This window comes from Ambystoma mexicanum, chromosome 6p (assembly GCF_040938575.1).
Source record: "Ambystoma mexicanum isolate Mex_15411 chromosome 6p, UKY_AmexF1_1, whole genome shotgun sequence".
Lineage (NCBI taxonomy): Eukaryota > Metazoa > Chordata > Amphibia > Caudata > Ambystomatidae > Ambystoma > Ambystoma mexicanum.
In genome coordinates this window covers 107565784-107588931 of record NC_090935.1, presented here as the reverse complement: position 1 = coordinate 107588931, position 23148 = coordinate 107565784, and the positions used below count along the sequence as shown (strand labels likewise).

The 23148-nt window shown below is 43.0% G+C and overlaps 1 protein-coding gene across 4 annotated transcripts in view; it reads left to right on the top strand.

The window, feature by feature from the left end:
- The window catches only part of LOC138511252 (protein unc-13 homolog B-like), a 2171549-nt gene that overhangs the window by 2109976 nt on the left and 38425 nt on the right, over positions 1-23148 (top strand). For all 4 annotated transcript variants that reach the window (XM_069626798.1, XM_069626797.1, XM_069626799.1 and 1 more), the window contains one exon: positions 3284-3443. In XM_069626798.1, coding sequence (XP_069482899.1) covers positions 3284-3443 — 160 coding nt within the window. The remainder of the gene's footprint in view (positions 1-3283; positions 3444-23148) is intronic.

The window sequence follows — 23148 nt, the reverse complement described above, 5'->3', positions numbered from 1 at the left end:
AATCAACGTTGGGATAATCCGAATCGGTCATTAGTTTCTCACCCTGTGACTAATTGCAAGATTCAGTCACTTATCCCCAGGGGGAGCCTTTCCCTGTGAGGCTAGGGAGTTGATCCCGCTATGCAATACCCTCCCTAGGGTTAGAGGGAAGCGGGACCTCACTGGGAGAGACTCCCCCTCTGGGGACAAGGACTCATATTCTGATGAGGAACACCCTAGACAACATGTCACCAATCAATCTTCTAAAACATTGATGGAAGAACAGAGTAGAATCTGTTATTGCCAGCCAAGTCCTCTGGTTATACCTATAGAGAAACACTTATATGGTACTGAGACGTAGAAGATTACTGGAGGAATACAGAGTCTAACTCAAACACAAAAGAAGGACTTTGACACTACGCCGGGGGAGACCCACGGCAGCGTCATAAATCCTGAAGACTGAGATCTAAGGAGTGAGAGAGCCCTGGAGGTTTTAATCGTGTGGAAGGAACACACAGAGTAATTTGGACACACTGTGCTGTAGGGAAGAGAAGACGCTGAAGTTTGAAGTGTGGTTGCAGGGTGTCCTGAACTCAAGAGATGGACAAGTGGTGGTGTGACGGCATTGCGGTGGACTGGGAAGTTCATAAACAATGCTGATATCATTTTTCTCAAATTATTGCAGAACGAACAGACCGACGGGGCAACTGAGAAACCATTAACCATCCTGACAAGTAAAAAAGAGGGTCCCAGCCTGTCAGAAAGCCCAGTGACATTATTGAGTGAAGCAGGTAACGGTGTACGGGAGACCCGGAAAAGGGACCGAAGATAACGGGAATACTCCTAGTCATTCCATTAAAGACAAAGTGCCAAGAATATACAAAGGGAGTGAGAAGCATTACGGGTGCACTCATACTCATCCCAGTAAAGACAAACTATTAAAAGTATGGATAGTGTGAGAATCATTCCTGGAATACTCATACTCGTCCCAGTAGAGACAAAGTATCAAGAGTATACAAAGAGAATGATAATATTTACTGGAATGCTCAGACTCGTCCTAGTCAGCACAAAGCGTCAAGGGTACATGAGGAGACTAGCAACCATTGTCTTAGGGCTCATATTATTACCGAAAAAGATACATTATTAAGAGTGAATAAAAGTCGGTGTTCTAGTCCTCAAACACGTTCCAATCAAGGATAGAAGTGGACATTGAATTAAGAGAGAATCTGAATTGGAACTGAATTGGTTGGAAGAGCCGTCGCCCTGGAGAAGGGAGTTATTCTCATGTGCTTTAGTTGTTCTACTAGTTGTAAGGTCAGGATAGCTTAGTTTTGAACAGTGGATTCGATTTTGATTTGGACTATCTCTGACGTCTGATGAACACCCTAGTTAGTTTTGTTAGGCAGGAAATCCCATAGCTTAGGGAAAGTAAGGAGTTTTCACCTTTTCCTAAATAAACTAAAATAGTGAGATGGAAAACATGAGTCTGTGTTCTTCTTCTGACCCGCCAAACACACTATTCAAATTCTAGGGCTTTGGAGGAGGGCAGAAAATATCTGCAGAAGCTTTAAGCTGGGGATAGCTGATTGTTCTGAGACACGCTTGAGGAAGAGGTGAGAGCTACCCTGCGCCAACTGGGCTTTGTCCACCTATATTCTTAGACCTCATTTTCAACTGGGTAGACCCCCCAAGTTATTAACTGAGATGTTTGTTGTTGATTCAGATAGTGAATGTTGCCCATGATTCCCGTTCCGTTCACGTTGATCCCTACTACCTTCACCCTGTGTTATTTTCCTTAAGAATAAACCAGAGTATGTTTGTGGTTGGTTTGGTTTCATTGTGTACAAGTGCTTCGTTCAGCCTGCCTCAAGGCTGCCATTATTCATCATTGGCAAAAGTATGCGTCTCCTCTTAATTGTATTCTTTATGCCTCTAGCTTCAGTATGTGTATCCTGAAGCCTTCCCTAGAGCTTGAATAGGGTCTTCTGTCGGATGCACCATGTCTTTTGGAGTGATGGAAGAAGAGAGCAATGGTAACTGGTTCCAGACTTGCTACCAACCCAAAGCATTAAATCTAGCAACTCCTTGCAGTCATAAAATGTACATTCTAGAGACAAAACCTGGGAAGATTCGGTGCGGTGCTCACCGCAAGTACATTATAAACTAACACATTAGAACACCGTTAAAGCACAGTCTTAGAGTACCTCTGAAAACAGTTGCATTGTAAGCCTGTGGAATTACAGTGATTAAGGAGTTCTATTTAACCCCTGTCCATTTGTTTAGTACTGCCTCTGATTAATAAAACACATACTAATATCAATTTTTCAACATGCTGACCATAAGCATTTAAAAGAGACCATTTACATTGTTTCTCTAGAGCACCTAGCACTAACTACTTGTGATTATATAACATTTCCTGTCATCTACTGAGACTGTTTGAATTATAGTGGAGTTATCCAAAACACACTGTGTCTATATACATATTAATTGAAAAAACGTTGTTAAAGGGACGTTATGGTTACAAGTAAAACCAAAAAAACACAGAAATTCGCCAGTTACAGTAAGCTAAGCAACCATAACTGGCACCACCACCGTACACTGCTAAGATTAACAACACGCCATCAAAGATGACATCACAAATGTCATTGATGACATCATCCTAAGGGGCAAAGTTTCGTGAGGATTCGTCCAATGGGGAGCAAAGTTATAAGCCACCCAAAAAGTGCTCTTCCTATGGTTTGAGCAACTTAACCATAATTACAGGGCCGCTACTGCAGGCACTGTGATATGTGTATGAAATATAGTGTTTGCATTTAGGTTAAAAAACAGCTAACAGTCGATTATTTTCCCAGATTATCAGTTTTATAGTATGCTCTGCTGCAGAACTAACGCTAGCTATATATAGTAGGTTCTGATACACAGTTTGCAATTGCTATATAGAAGGGCCCTACACACAATGTACTCATTCTACATTTAGTAGGACGTGGACCAGTTGCCCTTGAGTCTGGAAGTGGAAGCATTGTGGAATTGTGATGTATTCAGAAAATAGTTCCTGAATCCTAGACTTCATTCTTTCTGAGTGTAAATATCGTACATTATAGAATGGGGAACATACAACTACTCTCTGAGACCATTCCAAATTACTGACTCTACTGCTGAGATTGAGATTGCAATCATCTATAATCATGACCTTACGATCAAAGCATAGAACCGAAGGAAGCAGCTACTGGCATGTTACGGGTATACTCTGGTGAGCGTGTTTGGGTGCCTGATTGATGTGTAATGTTGTGCTTTTTTTTTCCAGTGGTGGCAGCCAATGACTTGAAGTGGCAAACAACAGCAATGTTCCGACCATTTGTGGAGGTCACCATGATCGGCCCTCACCAAAGTGACAAGAAAAGAAAGTTTACAACCAAATCCAAAAGCAACAACTGGGCCCCGAAATACAACGAAACATTTCACTTGTAAGTATGACAGAAGGCATGATACCTTTTCAAGTTTTTAATGCCTGAACTGCTTTGCCTTTGGCCATGCGAGGTCCGATGCTCTGGTACTCATTGGCCAACTAAGCCCAACACAAAGGTTTCTCAAAATTGTAGGCCACGACCACAGTGAAGTGGAAAAAAGGATATGATTGAGTTGCCAGTTAAGACAACTCTATCAGTCGTGAGTTATAACCTACTCGGCAATCATCATGTTCGGAAAGCCGGCTTCTTTGCATTCTGATCAACCACCGAAACCTTCTTTATTTTGCTCTTCTTCAGGGTCGATCGCCTCCAGCGCCCATGTTTTCAGAAAAGGGTATCTTTCTTTTTAGGACTGTGCATCATAACATGCCTTAAATGTCTATCACGTCATTGCAGATCTGTTTGGTACTTTGTGAAAATAATTGCCTATAGACATCCTTCCCGTCTGTTGTCATCTTTGGGCAGAAAACACAGACTCCCAATTGACAGCATTATTTAATAACACAGTTCTTACATTGCCGTTGTGTTTGCCATTGTCCATCCTTCTATACCGTTTTATCCACACATTTCCATCCACGTCTTTACATGATGTTGTATGTTACCTTCTCTGGGGGGTGACCACCAAACCCCCAATCCTACCCACTCCTCCTGTTCCCTCCCAATACACATCTTGCTTTTCTGCCATATTGCACTTACTTCTCTTCTCCCACTCCGTCTTCTCTTTACCACATCGCCACACTGCTGTCACTCATCCTCTCAGCTACCATGTTGCCTTTCCACCTACTTCTCACTCTCATTACTGGAGAGTACCCCCTATTTTATCCCTGACCACCTACCTGAATGCTTTTTGTATGGTCCTTTTTTTACAGACCTCATCCAGAAGAGTTCAGGACCATATCTTCTCTAAATAAATTGGGATAATTGTGAATTATTGGTTAAACATGGGTTAAGTGAAGTTAACTCGCAGCTTAAAGCCTAGCTGAGTACTTTGCTGCACTCATTTCCAAATTTAGATACTCTCTCCTGACCTCCTACACAATCCTTGTACTTTTTACCCTCCGCCTACTCTACCATCATCCTCTGCCTCTATCTTCCACTTTAGTCACACTGTAGGGATAGGCAAATCCCCATATATCGTCACTTCTTCCCACAGAGGGGGCGTGGGGGGGAGTTGGCCTCTTCCCATGAGGCCAGGTAGGTTTGTTTGTTTTATTTATTTATGTAGTGCAACGTACCTTAAGGTATCTGGGCGCATTACACAGAGATTCAAAAGTTACAAATACATACAAGAATAAGTGGCACCTGATGCAGCACTACAATAACAAAGACAATAACAGTAGCATCATATATAGAACCAGATGCTTACATTATGGAAATGAGGCGTAAAAGCATGTTTACACAATGGAAAATAAATACAGTACGTGGACACAAGACAGGTGTGGCAACAGTAAAGAAGAGCTGAAGGAAGAAAGTGAGTAAGATATCATTCAATACTAGCCATCGTTTAGTCTTTTCTCTGAAGCTTTGGAATGTCTGATCAGTTCTCAGATGGAGGAGGAGGGCATTCCAGAGTTGGGCGGCCTGCACAAGGAAGCTGTTACCCACCTGCCTTCTTGAGGTAAAATCTAGGAGCTATGATACAATGGGAATTGGCCAACCTTGTGGGCTGTAATGACGTTTTTCTGATGATTGTTTCGCTTGGATACTGCGGAGCAGCATTGTTAAGGCATGTATGCGTAATAGAGACCATTTTGAAGTGAATCCTCTCTTTAATGGATAGCCATTTGTATTTTCTTCTGGCCTCAGAGATATGTTCTCTCCTTGGGATGCTTAGTGCTGTTTTGAGAGCGTTATTTTGTAATGTTTGGAGTTTGCTTGTGATGTATTTGCTGGCGCCTGCGTAGAGGGTGTTGCAGTAGTCCAGTTTAGAGGTGATAAATGCTCTCGCTAGTATGATGTAACTATTAGTAGATGGGTATGGTTTGCAAGCGTGAATCAGCTTGCAAGTGTACGCGGTTGCAGAGGCTGTTGCATTGACTTGTTTGTGCATGTTTAGTGTAGAGTCCAAGTAGAATCCTAGTGTTTTGGTTTCCTTGGCAACCGTAATGACAATACCATCTATGTTAAATGTAGAGTATTTCTCATCAAGTTTGTTGAGGATAGTATGAGCTCATAGGATAAGGATTGCAGTTTTTTCATCATTCAGAAAGAGGCTGTGGGCTGCCATCCAAGCCTGAATGATTGAGTAAATTATGTTAACTAGGGCAAGGTTGGTGTCATAGTTACCAAAGAGAGGTATAAGTATCTGAGTGTCCTCTTTTAGTTGGTGTAGATGACACCCAGATTATCCAAATTGTCAGAGTGGCTTAGTAAATATGTTATACATGGTCGGGGAGACGCAGGAGCCTTGCGGTACTCCACATGTAATAGGTGTCGGGTCAGCCGCCGCCGATGGAGAGAAGACTCTCATTGACCTGTTGCTGAGAAAGGATTGGATCCAGACTGAGGCTTCTTGGGAGAAGTTGGCCGCAGATGACAGGTGTTCGCAAAGGATTTTGTGGTCAAAATCGAAAGCGGCTGACAAGTCTAGAAGTAGAAGTAAGGCATTTAGTAAGGTTATCTTTAATTTGGTCAATTTGCTGTTTCAAATCTATCAAGGCCGTTTCTCTGCCATGAAGTGGTCTGAAACCAGATTGTCTTAAACCTAGGAGATTATTTGTCTCTAGGTATCGTTCGATTTGGATGTATGCTGCTTTATCTAATATTTTAAGCAAGAATGGGACCGTGGTGATAGGCCTATAGTTAGTTGGGATGGATGGGCCCAATGTTGATTTCTTTGGCAGTGGCAGAACCCATGCATCTTTTAAGTTTTTGGGTACCTTACCTGTATGGAAAGAGGAATTTATTAGTTTAGTGATAAAAGGGTGAAGGTCTCTAGCGGTTTCCTTAATTATTTGAGTGGGGCACGTATCACCTTGGCATTGTGATGGTTTAAGGGATATTATGATCTTTTCGACCTCTAGAGTGGTGACTTGGGCAAATTTGAATTCCTGGGGCAGGTTAGGTGAGAGTTTTTGAGGCCTCTGGTGAGTTTCTGCTTTGGAGAGGTAGAGCCTTTTTTCTGCTATTTTGTTTTGGAACATGGCAATTTTGTTAGATAAAGCATTTTGGATGTTTATACTCCATGCTTTGTCTTTGTGGCAAGAGTCATCAGGGGGGAGGGGTCATTCCAATTCCCTCAGGATCACGAAAAGTTCCTTTGTACTACAATAAGCTTTTTGAATCCTCTCATTGTAAGTTTCACGTTTAGTTCGGAGAATGTCCGCTTTATATTTAGAGGATATTTCATTTACTTTGTCTTTGTTTTCTTTCGTTGGTAGATTTTTCCATGTGGTTTTCAATTTTCTTTTCTCTGTCCTCTGAGCTTTTAACTGGTGGGTAAACCATGTATTGAGGTGAGCTTTAGGTTTGCTTTTCCGAAGTTTCAGTGGTGCAATAGAGTCTAATGCTTGGGTGATGGTAGAGTTGTAAAGGTCTACCAGTTCCGTTGTGTCTAGTGACTTGGACAAGGAGTTCAGGCTAGGGGACAGGAGCTTGTCATTAGTAATGTTCTCTTTATTCCTGGTAAGTAAAGGCAGAGCAATCTAATCAGGCTTCTTCATTTGCTTGGCCAGAGTTGTGAAGGATACGAGAAAGTGGTCGGTCCAAGTCTGTGGTTCAATCGATGTGATTGAAGTCTCACAGTTGATGTCTGGAACCCAGTCTAGTATTCTGCCTTTCTCATGGGTGGGTTAATTGACTCTTTACGAAAGACCTAATTCAGTTAAGTAGTCAGCAAGTGCTTTGGCGGATTGGTCAATAGGGTCTTGGAAACCCAGGTTGAAGTCACCTAACAGTAATATTTGGGGACTAGGTTTTGTATTGGCTGATAGTAGTATAGTCATAACATCATCTTCAAAGCAACCAATAGGGCCAGGTCGTCTGTATATTAGGTGAATGGTCAATGTGCAAGATTTAGAAGTGGCTAATGTGACTAAATTTGATTTAGAAATAAAGGCAATGCCTCCTCCTTTAGCGTTCGCTCTGTCAGCACTTATGATAGTATAAGAGTCTGGAATGGCAAATAGGATGGCAGGTCCTGCTTCAGCATGGAGCCAAGTTTCAGATATAGCTAAGAAATCTAGTTCTCTAGTGTTGATAATATCCGCTATATCGGTGGCGTGGGCTACCCGAGATTTGGTGTTTGTTAAAGCACCTTTGATGTGATGGTTAGTAAGGTCAGAGGGGATAGTACTATCCTTACTATGGTTACTTTTTGGATTCTTGGGGAGAGTAGTATTAGGTGTATGAAATTTTAGTCGTGTGGGATGGTTACATTTCACATGAGGTTTGTCTTGTGGGGCGGAATGCCTGGTAAATCTGGAGCCTAATCTTTTGTTTCTAAGTTTTGGAGAGCAAGGTTGATTAGGTGTAGGTTTCTTGGCATAAACTTTGATGCATTGACGAGGCGTGGGTATATTTGGCAGGTTGATGGGTATGGCTAGGTTAGTATTGTAATAACTGAAATTACGTTTAATTTCAGGTAGAAATGGGGTTGGTCTAATGTTAGCGTGCAGTAGACTATCTTTCAGGGGTGGCAAGAACTTGGTCGGTTTGATCTCTGACATCATGGAAGAAGTCATATTTGTTGTTGAGTGTACAGGGTCTGGCCGAGAGCCGTTATCCACTATAACATGGATCAGTCTAATTATTGACGAGAGCAAGAGACTACTGCATGGTACTTAATGGTAAACAGAATGGATGAGGCTTAGTCGCAGTTCACTGGCTCTGGATGGGTGCAGACCAGTGTTCATGCAGTAGGCTAGGTATGGGCTGGTAATGTAATGGCGTTTGTAGTGGGTTAGGAGTGGCAGTGTGCCCTACCACTACTATCCCAGTAAGCTCGCTATAGATCCAAGTGATGCACTAATAGCGCCCTGTGCTATATGTGGGGCAATTTAGGGCAGTTAATTCATTTCATTAACAGTAGTCTAGGTTTGAGCGCAGTAGAGACACTGGCAGACAGTAGGCTGGGAAGTGGGGCAGTACAGATTACAAAAGTCTCTGTCGGCTGACTACGAGCCTTGCAAATCTGTTAACGGTATAATAGGCGTATATGCGTAGGTGAAGAGCAGGGCCGTGCATTAATATGTCAGCGGCTTGGGTTTGTTAAAGCAGTGCAAGGCATGGATGTCAAAATAAGCTGATGCTACGTGTGAAGCGGTTTAACAGCTTTAAAAATCGGTGTACTCTTCCTAGTCGCAAAATTGAAAGATAAGCAGCATAGCAGTACAATCGCATGGCACTGCCCTAAGATGTTAGCCGTAACAAAGGGCTCAAGTGAGGGTCAAATTATAACTTAGGTTCACAATAAGCAGGATAATGATCAAATCAAAAAGCACATCAGGAAGCTGAGTTATATAACAGTGTAACTTCCAGCGTCACAAAAAAGCTGAGTATGGGGCGGTTTGGAACGTTTATGAAAACAAAACGGTCGGGTTCAGAGAAATGTAACATGCTTGCATCTCTAGGTAGAGATACGGTCATCGTGGGGGCTGCTGGGCGCGGTTGCGTTCTAACGTTCTATGATGCAACCGAACGCACCTTCATGATTTAAGCCATATCGATGCCGAGTATTGTTCTGAATACCGTGAAGCAACGTGACTTGGCCGATACCTATGTGGTTGCAGATTAATTGGTAGTACAGCGTTCAGTGGCCAAGGGTGGGTCACATTTGGTATATGAATAGCAACTAAAGTTATGATGGAATCAAAAACCGCATTGGTGTAAGCATTAGCATTAGGTTGCATATAGTATATAACAGCACTGAAAGGGGTGTCATTAATTCATACAAAGTGCTTTGTGCACGTGGCAAACCTAGGTAGTAGCAATCAACAGGCTTATATAGACCAGCGGCAGTTGTGTGATAGTTACACATGTGATATAACCTTATTACTCACAGTTAGTTGTCCATGAGATTTTTAAAAGTTTATGAATGTTCCTCTGTTCCTCCTGGCTCCGACAAGCTCGGTACAGGAGCCTTTGGAGTATGGCCTTAGGAGCAGGGCCAGCATCTCGCCTGCCGGCGAATCGGGGTTCAGTATAGTAGGAGGCTCCAGCCAATGAAGGCGCGTGCAGTGTTGTTGCACAAGTTGCTATGGAGATCAGCTTTACAACTGGGAATGCCAGGTTTGCATGGCGGCCATTTTTAAATGGTGATTATCTCGTGTATTCATAGTGCACCGGGGCACGGCGTAGGATCAGCAGTAAAAGTTAATGTTGAGGCAAAGGCAGATTTCTGTAAGCACGGGCGTGTGCTTTTAAAATACCACGGTCTGTGCAGTAATAAATAAAATTATACTGGAAGCATTACAGACTTCCTGAGAAGCCACAAGGCTTACCTTGCACAGGGGAAGGCCCCTGAGAGGCATCTTGCACGGTTCCTGCAGTTGAAAGAGGCTCCTGCTCTTGGGCTACGACGGCTGATGCTGCTACCCGATACTCCCCTTGGGGATGGTACTCAGTGGGTTGCTCTCATGGGGAATGAAACCCCCTATGGGACTAGTGACAACCTGGGGAGAACATGGTATAACTATAACCCACCTTACCCTGACACACCTTCCTACCCCCATGACACCACCACTATCCATAATATTCCTATAGGTTTTTGTATATCTAACAATATCTGAAGTACTAGGATGAAGAGAAGTGTAAGCTCCACAAAAGAAAAGTATCCTATAAGTACTGAGACGAAGGAGAAACCAATTGACCCACCGGGAGTTCTCCAAGTTGGCACTAAAACAAGATGAAAAAGAGGCTCAGAGCCATACAGGTGGCCCTGCAGGACCAACGCAAGCGTTCTAGCTGCATCAGATGAGGTATGAAACATTCGGTCTATAAAAGAGAAGAAGGGCAACCAATGTTGTTGGACACACCCTAGAGGAACTGGGAGTTTTGAAGCCAGACAGACCAGAGAAGCTAGGAGAGATGAGACCAGAACGCTTACCTTCAGGCACAAGTGTCCCTAAAGTTCCACGGTAGACGGACCTTTAAAGGAGGAAATGAAATGCAACCAGCCGATCGAGGAAGCTGGTATGCACGGTCAGCAGGAGGCACACCGCCCTGTAACAGAGGAATGCAGTGGAGCCACCGCAGCCACTGGAGAAGCCAAGAGAGACCGGAACAGGAAAGTGGAGAAGCCCACAAACAACCAGATTATGCCGGTAAGCACCCTGCAGAGCTCTGGTTTGGCCAGGACGGTTGGTGGGGCCCTCGATGGGCAGAGGATTAAAGAAAGAAGGGTCTGGGACCCATAACAAGCAGCATCCTAAGCCATCTTCCTCGTGGCAGATATCTGGCAGGGCAGTGAACCAGGTCTGCCGAAACCCTGCAAAGAGCAAAGATGGGTCTGGGACCCACCCCCAAAGAAGAAGAATCTCTTAAACCATCTTCCGACCTTGCCGTGCGTGGCAGGGCAGTGAACCAGATCTGCCCACAGCAGAGAGAGAAAGAAATACAGGTCTGGGACCCACACCCATAGAATTGAGAAATCAGTGGGAGATTGCAACCCAAAGTGTAGGGCCAGGGGAAGGGAGACATTGCCCCAGGCATTTTGGACTACCTTACAAAATGCGTGAACTGCCTGGAGAAGGAAGTCAATCCCCCTACCACTGTGAAACTACAAACCAAGTGCAATCAGGGGAAGGAAGCCATACCCCGTGCTGGTGTGTACCTTGAAGCCAGAAGAGGTCGGTGAAATGAAGCCATGCCCCCTGGTGAAACCAAACAGGAGAAGGTCCAGGGAAGGGTGTCATTCCCCTGGCACTGTTAAAGTGTTGAGAACAACCTACCTGGATAAGGGAGACATTCTCCAGGAACCCAATAGTGAGGAAAACGATGGGCAATACAGAATGATGTTGCAGTTGGAACATTTGAGTCAAAACTGAGACCTTTACAGCATCTCAAGCTGGAACTTTGTGTTGTATCCTGGCACGTGACTGAGTCCTGGAGAAGGGGGTAATTCTCGCAGGCACATTTCCCACCTGCCAACTGGAACTATAACCCAGTGTCCACAGGAAGGGAGTCATTCTTCTGGAAAGGAAGATCCACTATCTCTTTTAATTTTGAAACGTGATTCTTTTTTCATTTACTTGGACATTCCGGCATATTCCTCAGTTCCTTAGTAGAGGCAGGGAAACCCCTCTTAAAGTTAGGGAGAGATAGGTTTCCTCTTTATTTTGGACCAATAAAAGTCTATGCCAACGAACATGCCACTAGTGTGTCAGTCTTCTCCTCCTACACCCTTACAAGAGTGAATGACCCAAAACACGACCAAAAAAAACAATCCCAAATAGGCCAAATGATAGTTGCACTGTTTGCAAGGAAAACAAAGTTTTACTACATGCAAAAGAATCAGACGGACCCATAGAACCAAACTAACATGGATCTCACCCCACAGAAAGAAGTTGCATCTTTTATAGCGAATAATTGCAAATTAACAGAACTATACATAAAAAAGATTACAGCATGGTCCCGCACTCGCCATTGGCTAACACCTATAGACAGTCTAATTATCCCCTATAGTCTATTACTCTATTGATCACACAATATTTAAACATCATCATCTTACATCATCTTTGAAGTTCATTAACTATCAGGCACATTGTTTCCATAATACTTTTATTTAACTAGTAAAATGTTCTTGACCATCATGTGATATGCACCCGTCAGTTGGGTCCTGGTCAAAGTGTGAATAGCGTGGTCAGCTCTGCTTTGATAACAGTGACCCTCCTCATGCCAGACACTGTGGCATGCACAAACATCTCCCTAAGCTTGTAGATATATTTATTGGCAACACCCCTACTCCCCCGTCCCAAATCACGGTACGGCCCTAGCACATCTCCCCCTTATCTCTCTGGGAACCCAGGTGCCCATGAGTGACGTGATAGGGGCACCACTCTTATGTCTGATTATCGCTTATTTATTCGTCCCTAAAGCGCAGCGTCTGCAGTTCACATAGGATTAATGCTCTTTGGATGAGGGTAGTAGTTCCCTAAATCTTCACCAAACCTCTTGGCATTTACCCTTCACAAGGCACCCTTCCTCCCTGGACCCATCATTCCTTTACCAGCTCCTCTGAGGGTTCCATGTGTTCATATCCCTGCAAAAATATCTCCATACAAAAATATCACCATATTTTTGCGGCAATATTAAGGCATGGAATCTGCGGGGGACACCCTCGCCACCCCTGTATTATTTTAAAAGGAACGGGGGGCACCGCTGCAACCCCCGTTCCCAAAAAACCCTAATATTATCCCCACTAAAAATATTGCCTATGGCTGTTCCCGACGACCATATATACGGCAATATTTTTGCTGGGGATAATATTACCTGATACTCCACTGAGCTCTGCAGATGGACTCAAATGTTATCAACATAGCATCGCTTCCTGTGGCCTTGACATCATGATTTCACTCTGGGCGGAAGGAAGGGGGACTTGTCTCAGGATTAACTTGTAAGTGACTTCAATCCAGCAATCCAACTAAGTCGATGCCTAGTCTGGGATTCTCAATGGAAGCCCTTATTTATATATTTTTATGTCAAGTTCATAAATCTGGATGATGAACACTTATATAACGCCCCTCTCTTTGAATCCCCCTGACCTCACTGAGCCAAGAAGTAGGTTTGTTTTGCAAATTAAAAGGTTTATTGGAAAAATTAAACAATATATCTATATCACACTTTTATGAATAAATTAATATTTGATAGCACTCTTATGAATATAACAGTGATCAACAATGGATAATATTACAATAGCACAATTCTTTAATCACTTAGGAGTTGGTATAGAAAGAATAAGGTAGCAGAGAATGCTTTGTATGGTTTCAAGGAAATGCAAGATGTGAAAGAATGCAACACAGAAATAAACTTGATATGATTTCAACAAGAAATAATATGATCACTTTTTCCCCTGTGACTACTCACCGCCCCCTTATGCAATATGAAGAGATGGAAAGGAGGGCACACAGGTTTCCAGAATACAATCAAATTCAGTTCAGTTCCAGTTCCCCCCAGCAAGCTTAGAGAAAAATGATTTTAAACAGGCAAAATACTTTTAAATGTGATTGCAATGAAATGAAAATATGCTAAAAAATGATTTTAATTCGCTAAAGGAGATTCAGGGTAGGTGATAGTTACTTTAGATTGATACAGGTCAACACTAGAAATGACTCATGAGTGATTATCGGGTTGAAAACGAACTTCAGCAGTGGGTAGCAAGAAGCAGCTATTTTCACAAGTGGTGAAATGAAGCTAATTTTCAATTCGCTGCACTTTTTCCGCGTGCGTATCTTGCGATTACAGAAAAACTATAAGGAGTTGGATTTTTTGGACAGCTTAGGATCTTAGCTTTAAAATGACAGTTAAATCTCGCTTCTAGGACGTGCGGTTCAAAAGATAGACGTTTTTGTGGAGGTAGATTTTCAAAATAAAGTCAAGATTTCAGAATGACAGATGACTCTTTAACAGATTTGAAATCACAGAATGGACACACGATTTCTGTGCAGTTCTGGACAGGTTGAAATGGATGGTATAAGATTACTTTAGACTAAGAGATGACTATGCACAGTTCTAGAATAGATACTCACTCCTAATTTTTTGGAAGGGAATGCGCCTCGTCAAAGATCTGGTCAAAGGGTTCGGGCTGCGGTTCTCTTGCCACCGGACAGGTCTCAGGCCCTCTAGGTTCTGCGTTCAGCACTGCATGGCGGTCTGGTCTGGTCAGCCTCTTGAACTGGATCTGACGGGTTCTGGATGCAGCTCTGATTTCTCTGGATCTCGGTTCTGGCACGGGGTTCTGGGCTAGAACCGAACAGCACGGCAAGACTGTTGAATAGTTTGGTTAGGTTGCTGGATTCTGAGGCCTACTGAGAAGAGTTCAGCTTGTGGATTAGGCCTCTGCTTCTCCAAGGTTCTAGTGTTTGGGTTCTAGAGTTTTGGTTCTTGAGTCTGTCTGGAATCTGGAGCCTCAGGAGTCTGGAGTTTTTGTCTGGATATGGTCGGGCAGCATGCTACGTAGGAATCGATGAGTAGTGGAAAAATTAGTGTCTCTATCTGGGTCTCGGCAGTCTCTTTTTATGTGTTCTCAAAGGGGGTGTGGACGCTGACTTTCTATGCCCAACCCTCTGAGGATCCTGATAGGTTAAACAATTTACTGTCCTCTGACTGGAGAAGGGAGTAGTGAGTCAGAATGAGTCATCAGGTATCATCTTTATGGCTGAAGGAAAGAACACTCCCCTTTGGTTTCTCAAGAAAATCAATTTTTCATAATCAAACATGCTTCCCAGATACACAAGTTGTTGAGAATACATGTACATATCACATATTAATTAAGACAGGTCTCTGTTTAACTGTTACGCTCACCTGGTTCCCACGGGGGCATCGACCGGAACTGGGCCGCAGTTAGTTCCACCAGCGTGACGTGTAGCGCCGAGATGACTGACTGGACTGGCCCGCTCAGCCTAGTTTGTCTGGCTCGCAAGAATATTCTTCTGCAAAGGAGAAGAGGAATTAACCACCCGTGGAATTGAGTGTCAACCCACCTTCCCCACTCCCGTTGTCTTCCCACTGATCACTCTTGATGTCCCCTCCTTAGTCTCACCTGATGGTTTGGAAGGATGAGCTCTCCATCCTGCGTCGACCGCAGGGGCGCGTTGATGACCAGTTACTTCACTGGCGTAGAGGAATTGGTGAGTTCCAGTATTGACTCTAAAGTCCAATTGTTCATAAGAGTTCACATGTCTGCTCTTCACTCTGTCCGATTCCTTGTAAATTGCCGATTAATCCACTCGAAGATTTCCAAATGGCACTCGGTAAGATTCAGGTAAGTCTATTGTGTTTTTCCCCTTAGGGGCCGGGGTACGGCGATGAAGCAGGGTTGACTGTGCCGACCCGAGATGAGGTGAGACCCCCGTGGTAAATCAGGTAAGTCCTTGGGGGTAGCTTGTATGGCCTTAGAGAGTCCCCTTGCTCACCTTGCTGTCTATGTCTCCTTAGGTGTCGGAGGGCAGCTGCGAGATGGAGAGAGCGTGATGGAATGCTGAAGTACCGCCAAGCCGGTGAGTTCAGCGCGGCGCCGTGGGAATGCGAAGCGATGCTTCAAAAACTTCTGTCTTTCAGTTCCGTTGCGAAATGGATCAGGATTCAGGTAAGGATTAAAGTTAAAACTCCTGTTCTAACCTTTATCCTTTTTGTCTTCTTGTTTCAGGAGTCCCAGGACTGAAGCGGGCGTGGCTGAAGACTGGAGCTGCTGAAAACACGGTGAGCGTTACGCTGCAGCAAGCAGAATAACGCGAAGCACGTGTGGCTGTCCGGGCGTGGTTTAAATAGCCTTGGAAGAAGATCCAGGTAAGTATACTTCCACAGCCCCACCCAAGTAACAAAATAGTCCCTTCAGTAAAATAGTCCCTCCTAAACCTCATTTGGCTTGAGTCTTCATGCAGCATGGTCTGACTCAGGTGAGTATGCAGCATGGTCTGCTTCAGGTAAGTTATCAATAATGAGCCTAGCGCCCATGGCGCCAGGCCTCACTTTATCTTTATGAGCCTGGCGCCATAGGCGCCAAGACTGTACCCAAACAGCCCCTAACTGGGGCTTTTGGGCATGCTCCAAGTGGCATGATGCCTGCTTCCGGGGCTGCTGGGCCTGGTCTGGTCCTCCGGGGGCAGGCATCATGACATTAACCCTGATCTTTCTAAGAGCTTGGGTTCAGAAATGACAACTTATCCGCGATTTTAGTGGGGTTCGCAATATTGGTTTTGCACCGAATCTTACACAGATGTACACACCCTCTCTGGGCATATTACAGTAAGTTTTCATTTTTCTAGCATAAGCACAGTTGTCTACAATATCAATAAATCCCAGGGTTTGGCCTCAGAACATCACACGGTCGTCCAGCTTAGTCTTAAACCGTGAGTGAAGGTGTCATTTTAAGAATCTCAAACTTGTACATTTCTGTCAGCTTGATACAATATTTTAGAAGCATTTTCCTTAAACATATATTTGGTGCAATATGAAATCCACAACCCAGTCTGGCCCGCCCCTAGAAGCTTGGTGAGTCAGATGGTCACATGTCTTGCTTCTCCCAGAGCAGTGTTGACAGTTACACCTCAAATCAGCATATTCTATTCATCCCAAAGCCCCCATTGTTCCTTCCTCCAGGCTGCAGGGAAAATCTCCTCCCGCTTAATCAACAGGACCATGTGATATCCTGCCTTCTGGTGTGGAGTCCCCAGGTGTGAAGGATTCCCGGGGACAGCAAGCCTTTTGAAGTCTTAGCCACATCAGGTTACTGTTCTGATCAATTGCAATAGAGTTCCTTATGGAAAAAATATAACATTATAAACTGAAAATAAGCAACATATCTTTAATCAAGTCTCCTTCCACATTAAATCAATGTGTGGCACTCTATATGGCATTCTGATGGAATTCTCTTGCTTGGCATATCTAGCCTCTGAAACACAGGTTTCCTGTCAGAATTTAGATTGCCAGCGCCGGTCGGTGGCGAGCACCGGTACTGCACCTATTTTTGACAGCTGTCTTACCAGTAAGCAATCCTCAAAATATACTTTGTTCAAATATAGATACGCTTCTGTGGACCTCAAATTCATGTAGAGTCTTGTGGGAGAATGATGTTGACCCCCCAACAAGGAGTTGGGACCTTTTTAGTGGTTTTGGTGAGCCATGATTTTAGCAATTTTTGACATCAAATAAAACGGATTTTGAACAGCTCTATATTCCTTTGCACTGATTTTGCTCTGTGTGCAGCCAGGATGGGGTCTGGCAATGGTCTCCTGTATTAACACTGACAGAGGCAAAAGAAGATGGCAACCTATCTTTCAGATTTTTACTGCGCATTTTGGGATGATTTCTGGCGAGCAGCATGCTTTCTGGCGGCCATTATTATGTTTCCGCTGCCAGTAATGCACGGTGATGTTGCAGGGCTTGGATGCGTGGGTTGAAAATTCCCACAAACTGGACAGAGCCACAGTTCCTCATTAAGCCTGTTTCTCATACTTTCATGAATATATTGTTGCTCTTTGTCTAAGGCTATATGGTGTTTTTAATGTGTAGCAAAGCTACCTAAAAAGTGCTATCTCTACTGATGAAGGTTAACCCCTCCTGTGAGCCATCAGACCTGCTTGCTCCTCAGCTAGTCAAACCTATTGCCCCTTTAGTGGCCTCTCACCTCGCTAAACTGTTCAACCTGTCCTTCTACTCCACTTGCTTTCCTGTGTTTCCAAAGCAGCCATGGTCATCCCTCTCCTAAAAAAGCAAGGAGCTCATCGAACCTACCGGCTAACTTTTACCCTGTGTCGCTCCTTGGGCACTACTCTAAAGTGCTCAAAAGTGTTGTGTTCAACTGTCTTACCAATTTCTTAGAAATCCACAACCTTGGAGACCCCCTACAAGCAGTTCTGCTCCTGCCACTAAACAGACATGGCGCTCATGAATGTTTCTTAACTTCATCACCTGTGCTAAGCACTCCAACCTATCCACTGTTCTAATTCTCCTTGACTTGTCTGCTGCCTTTGACACCATCGTTCACTCTGATCTCTTTAATACTCTTTCTTCTTGAGATTTGCAATCAAGCCTTTGCCTGGATTGAATCCTACGTTGCACCTCACCAATTCTCTGTCTCCTGGAGCAACAACACCTCTCAACACACTTCTCTAACTGTTGGTGTTACACAAGGCTCTGCATTGAGTCCACTCCTCTTTACACTCTACACCTCTGCTCTTGGGGCTCTCATCTCCTCCTTTGGGTTCTATTACTAACTCTTAGCAGACAACACCCAAATCATCTTCTCTTTTCCCAAACTCTCCTCTGATCTCTCTATCAAAATGTCCAACTGTCCCTCCACCAATAAATACTGGATGGCTTTGCATTGTGATGTTTAACAGTACCAAAACGGAGTTGCTCTCTTCCCTGCCAAAAGCTCTCTCTCATCAAACCTCAGAGTCATCTGTGACCCTTCTCACACCTCCTCTACTTTCATCTCCAAAACTGGAAGAGCAGCTTGCCTCATCCTCCTAAATATTAGGAAAATCAGACGACACCTTCTTTTCAACACTGCCTAGCATCTCTTAACCACACTTGTCTTCTCTAAACTGGATTACCTTGCCAGCATCCTCTTTGGTTTCCCCAGCTATGCTTTCTATCCTCTCGACAAGAACATTAACTTTGCTACCAGGACTCTCTTTGAACTCCCTCACTTCACACCTACTTCCTTGTACTGTCATCAGGCTGGCTGGCTGATGATGCAAAACAAGGCCAGATTGAAATGTCTTCTGATTGGCAGTATCTATCCACGGCAAGGCAACGCTGTATCTTTCCTCCTCTATCTATCTCTACAAGCCTTCTCTTCTTCTCCACTCTGCCTCCTTCACTACCCTCGGGCTCCTCGCCCTCCCTGTGTTTCCTCTCGTTTCCGCTCTTTCTCTTTTCTCGCTCCACATGCATGGAATTCTCTACCCTGAGGCATCTTAGAAACGGCCCACACAGATGTTTTCAAATCCAAACTTAAACCCTACCTCCTCGCCTCCGAGTTACCCTCTTAACCTACCTCTCCTCTGCCTCACCTCTAACCTACCTCTGTCCCTCACTTCTGCCTTCACTCTAGCACTTCACCCATCATGGTCACATCACAAGCACACCTGGGGTTACCGCCTGCCTGCACCTACAAATGTCCAATGTTCATTGTCCTTAATCCATGTATATCCTCTTATTTATTGTCCCCATTGACTTTTCCATTTACTCACCTCCACAACCTGGTCAGACTGTCCCTCAAACTCATCCCATTGTAAGAAGCTCAGTACTTACCGTCAAATCTGGTTTCTTATCTATTGAACATTATTTTGTGATCAAAAGAACCTTGTTCCTCCTGAATATAAATAAAAAAATATAACAAAATAAAAGAAAGTGATTCCATGAACAGTAAAATACTCTGCTCTGGGCCTACCTCCAACTGCCTCTACACAACATTCAGTGCGATATTATGTGAAGCAATTCTGAGCTGTCAGCCTGCCGGAGACGAGATGGTGAGCAGACGGGCTGAGAGACAGATGTCTCCTTTGTATAGCTGAAGTATAATGGGTGTAGAACATCCCAGCTTGCCCCCCCTCCTCTTTCACCATCATGCTAATAATTTCTAATTATTAACAGATATGTTTACCTAATGTGGTGTGCGCCATGCAGCAGTTACACCTTACTGTTTGGATTTTTTTCCAAATAAACCCATCCCTTCAATTAACTGCATATGATTTTAAATACAACACATGTTTAGATAGCTTTACTATAACATAATCTCCCGCCAAAAGAATTACCAGTGCACATATACTTTCATCATGATAAATCATGGCTCTTCTCTTATGGCTCTTTCACACATTAATTTCGGAATAATTTTCATAAAAATTAACAATGTATTTTTCAAGTATTTGATGACATGTGCAAACAGTTTTTACGTCCACACCATGGACAAGGCTTTTAGAAATGACTCTGGTGTTCCAGTGAGAATATCAGTAGAAGCTTTCATTTTGGACAACAAAAATGCATTGATACATTAATGTGTGACAAGCATGACATTATAACATTGAAATGTAATAGGAATCAAATTATTCTGAATTGGAATTAGGAGTCAATTTACGGAAGAATCCTTCTCTTTCTTTGCAATGTTACTTGAAAAAATGGCATTGATTATTTTAATCAACATTATTGTCTTGGCACTGAAGGAGAGAAAGTAACCTGTCCTATTTCACGTTAATGAGTGGACAACTCTACTCAGGATTTTTGTATGTAAACTATGCTTTTGACAAGTCAAGAAGTTTTTCAAAGCTGTACATCTGTGAGATGCATTGTAAGCTGCGCTCATGAATATCGATACATATTGCTCCTGTGCAAATTCGGGAAATGAATTAATAATCTCTTACTGTCAGAGCCAGAAATGGGCAGTGCAATTGTACATTCTAGGATGATCTGTTTGAAATATATTTCAGCAATGTTCCATTTGCAAACCCTCTATTTTGTGACTTAGCATCTGGTTCCATCTTGGGAAAGTCCTGTGCATTCAGCCCCCTTTGCAAAAGGCTGCCATAAGAAGTTTTTCCATCAGCTGCATCCAGGTGTAGCCCCAATCTGCTTTTCTCCTGTCTACCATGCCTGCTTCACCTTCTGCTTTCCCACATCTCGATGCTGTTCTGATGTGTGTATGTTTAAATACCCAACAAGCTTCAGCCGTTCAGAATCCTACAGCACAGCATTTTGTAATTGTTTCTCTTATTCATACCCACCACAGTCCTCCTCCTTGCTTCTATTGGGCCATTGAGTGTCATGAGGAATGTTGTATTAGCTATGAGGTAACCCTCCCCTTAGGACTATAAAATCCAATTTGTACTGGAAAATGTATTTCACTTTTAATTCCTGGTATGAATATGTGATATTAATGAAAATTATATATGTATATTAACAAGAATAGTCTAAATCCACAGACATCCTTCATATTTTCAAAATTCCATGCATAATACTAAAATATGCATATTGCTCTACTTGTACCACTGAAGTTAGATCTATTTTTTCAAATTGAACAAATGGTTCTAAGTTTATAGCTGGAAATGTACGTCCCATTTGTCATTATTAAATTAATTATTTGGTATGCATTCAGCTGTACAACTTAGCTTGTAATTGCATGTGTTGCTAGAGTCCTAATATCAACAGAACCATCTACTGCCATGAAAAACCACACTTTTAATACGCGCTGCTTTTAATGAAGCAGACCCATTCTGCATGAGGGCTTATTGCTGTGCTAGGTCAGAGGTCAGGGTTTGTGTAGACATCTGCTTATTTGAAGTTGTCATTACTGCCTGACAATACATTCATCCATCTCCTACCATGGTGTCCTCCCAGTTAAGTTTAAAAAGAAACAAGAAAAATAACTCCTCAATTTGGAGTGCATTTCCATATATTTCTTCATATTTTATGTGCAGGCCATTGTCCCGAGTACACAAAGCTGTGCCGCTAGACGTTTCAATGCCTTGGTCACAGTGATGCATAAAGGGACCTGTTTTCAAGAAAGCTGATCCGTGTATCATAAACCTACAGTTTTTGTGAACTAAGGTTCACAGCACATATATACATTATGTCCAATGTAACACAAATGTGATATTAACCTTGTCTATATTCCCTTCTGTTGATAAAAAAATAAACCACTCATGTGGCATGCAATTCATGTTCTTCCCATCATTTCGTTGAAGAAGAATAAAACACAAGTAGCGCAGTTGATGATATTGCCTTTTTACAGGGCAGCATAAATAGAACACCTCCCTTGCATTAACTCATTTTCTTTAGTAAAGATTTGTTCTTCTTATGTTTAACATTAATTAAATGATATATTGGTGTAAAGCCATTATGAATTCATATAGTTTAATGGAAAGCAGTACATTAAATCAAATGATTCTTAACCATTTAACCTCAATGACTGTTGCCTTACTCTTCACACACATTCACTGTCATTGCACTGCTGAAACTATTCCTCCACTCCAGAATTGTTATGATTCAAGCCTGACCTGGTTACATTTCATAAAGAACTAAAGACTCATATTTTTACACAAACCTTTTTTGGTTTATGAAAATATTATACTTGTTTGATTAGCGCTCTTTTGCCTGTGGGTTTGAGCACTTTATAGAAATAGTCAGTATAGCTACCAGTAGTCTATTTAAAGGATACCTTTGGTTTTATTGAGAGCTAGGCGTCTCTTTGCCCCCTCACACCTATAGTTTATTTCTAACCCAACTCATCTTTTTCTCTTTTAAAATCATTGATGCCTTTGCTTGGCATCCATCCCATACTCCCAACTATTCTTTACACATATGACAAACTCTTCATACTGAGTAATTGGCTAGTCCCAATCCTGGTTGCTTAGTGAGTGTGTGTTCTGAAATGCCTGTTGTTCCTCCTCCTCGAAGCAATGAAATGCCTTCACCCTTCATAAAGGCTATCAGCACAAACCTATCTTTAACACTAATACAGTCTTCATCCATTTTAAGACTTTTCAATGAGGCTAGCCATCTTACCATTTTTCTCAAAATACCATCAAGTCCTTTTCCTTAAACAATCCTCTAAGGAGATTATGGTCAGTCTTAAGACGTAATGTTGTCCCTGCGCATACATGCAAACATTTTGTACTACAGAGACACAAACACAATGTTTTTCTTTCTGACTAAATATCATGGTTCAGCACCCCTCAACGATCTTAATACAAAAGTAGTGCTCCTTTCCTGACCATCCTGTGTTTGACATAGAACTGCACTCATCCCTATATCAATGGTGTCAAAATAGATAAAGGATTTATACTTAGCATTGTGAGAAACCAGAGGGTGTCTCACCGTCTAGTCCCCAGGGACTTCTTGCCCCGGTGGCCAGGGTACGGCCATTGCTTTTGGAACCAGTCCCTGGGGGTGGACCAGTGCGGGATGATCACCTGGGTGAGGGGTTCTCGAGGAGTGGGGGTGGTACACCCAATGGTGAGAAACAGTATTCCCCACTTTTCAACACCACTACCCATCCTACTTTTTAAGATACGCCGACTTGCCAACACCCCCCTACCCTCTT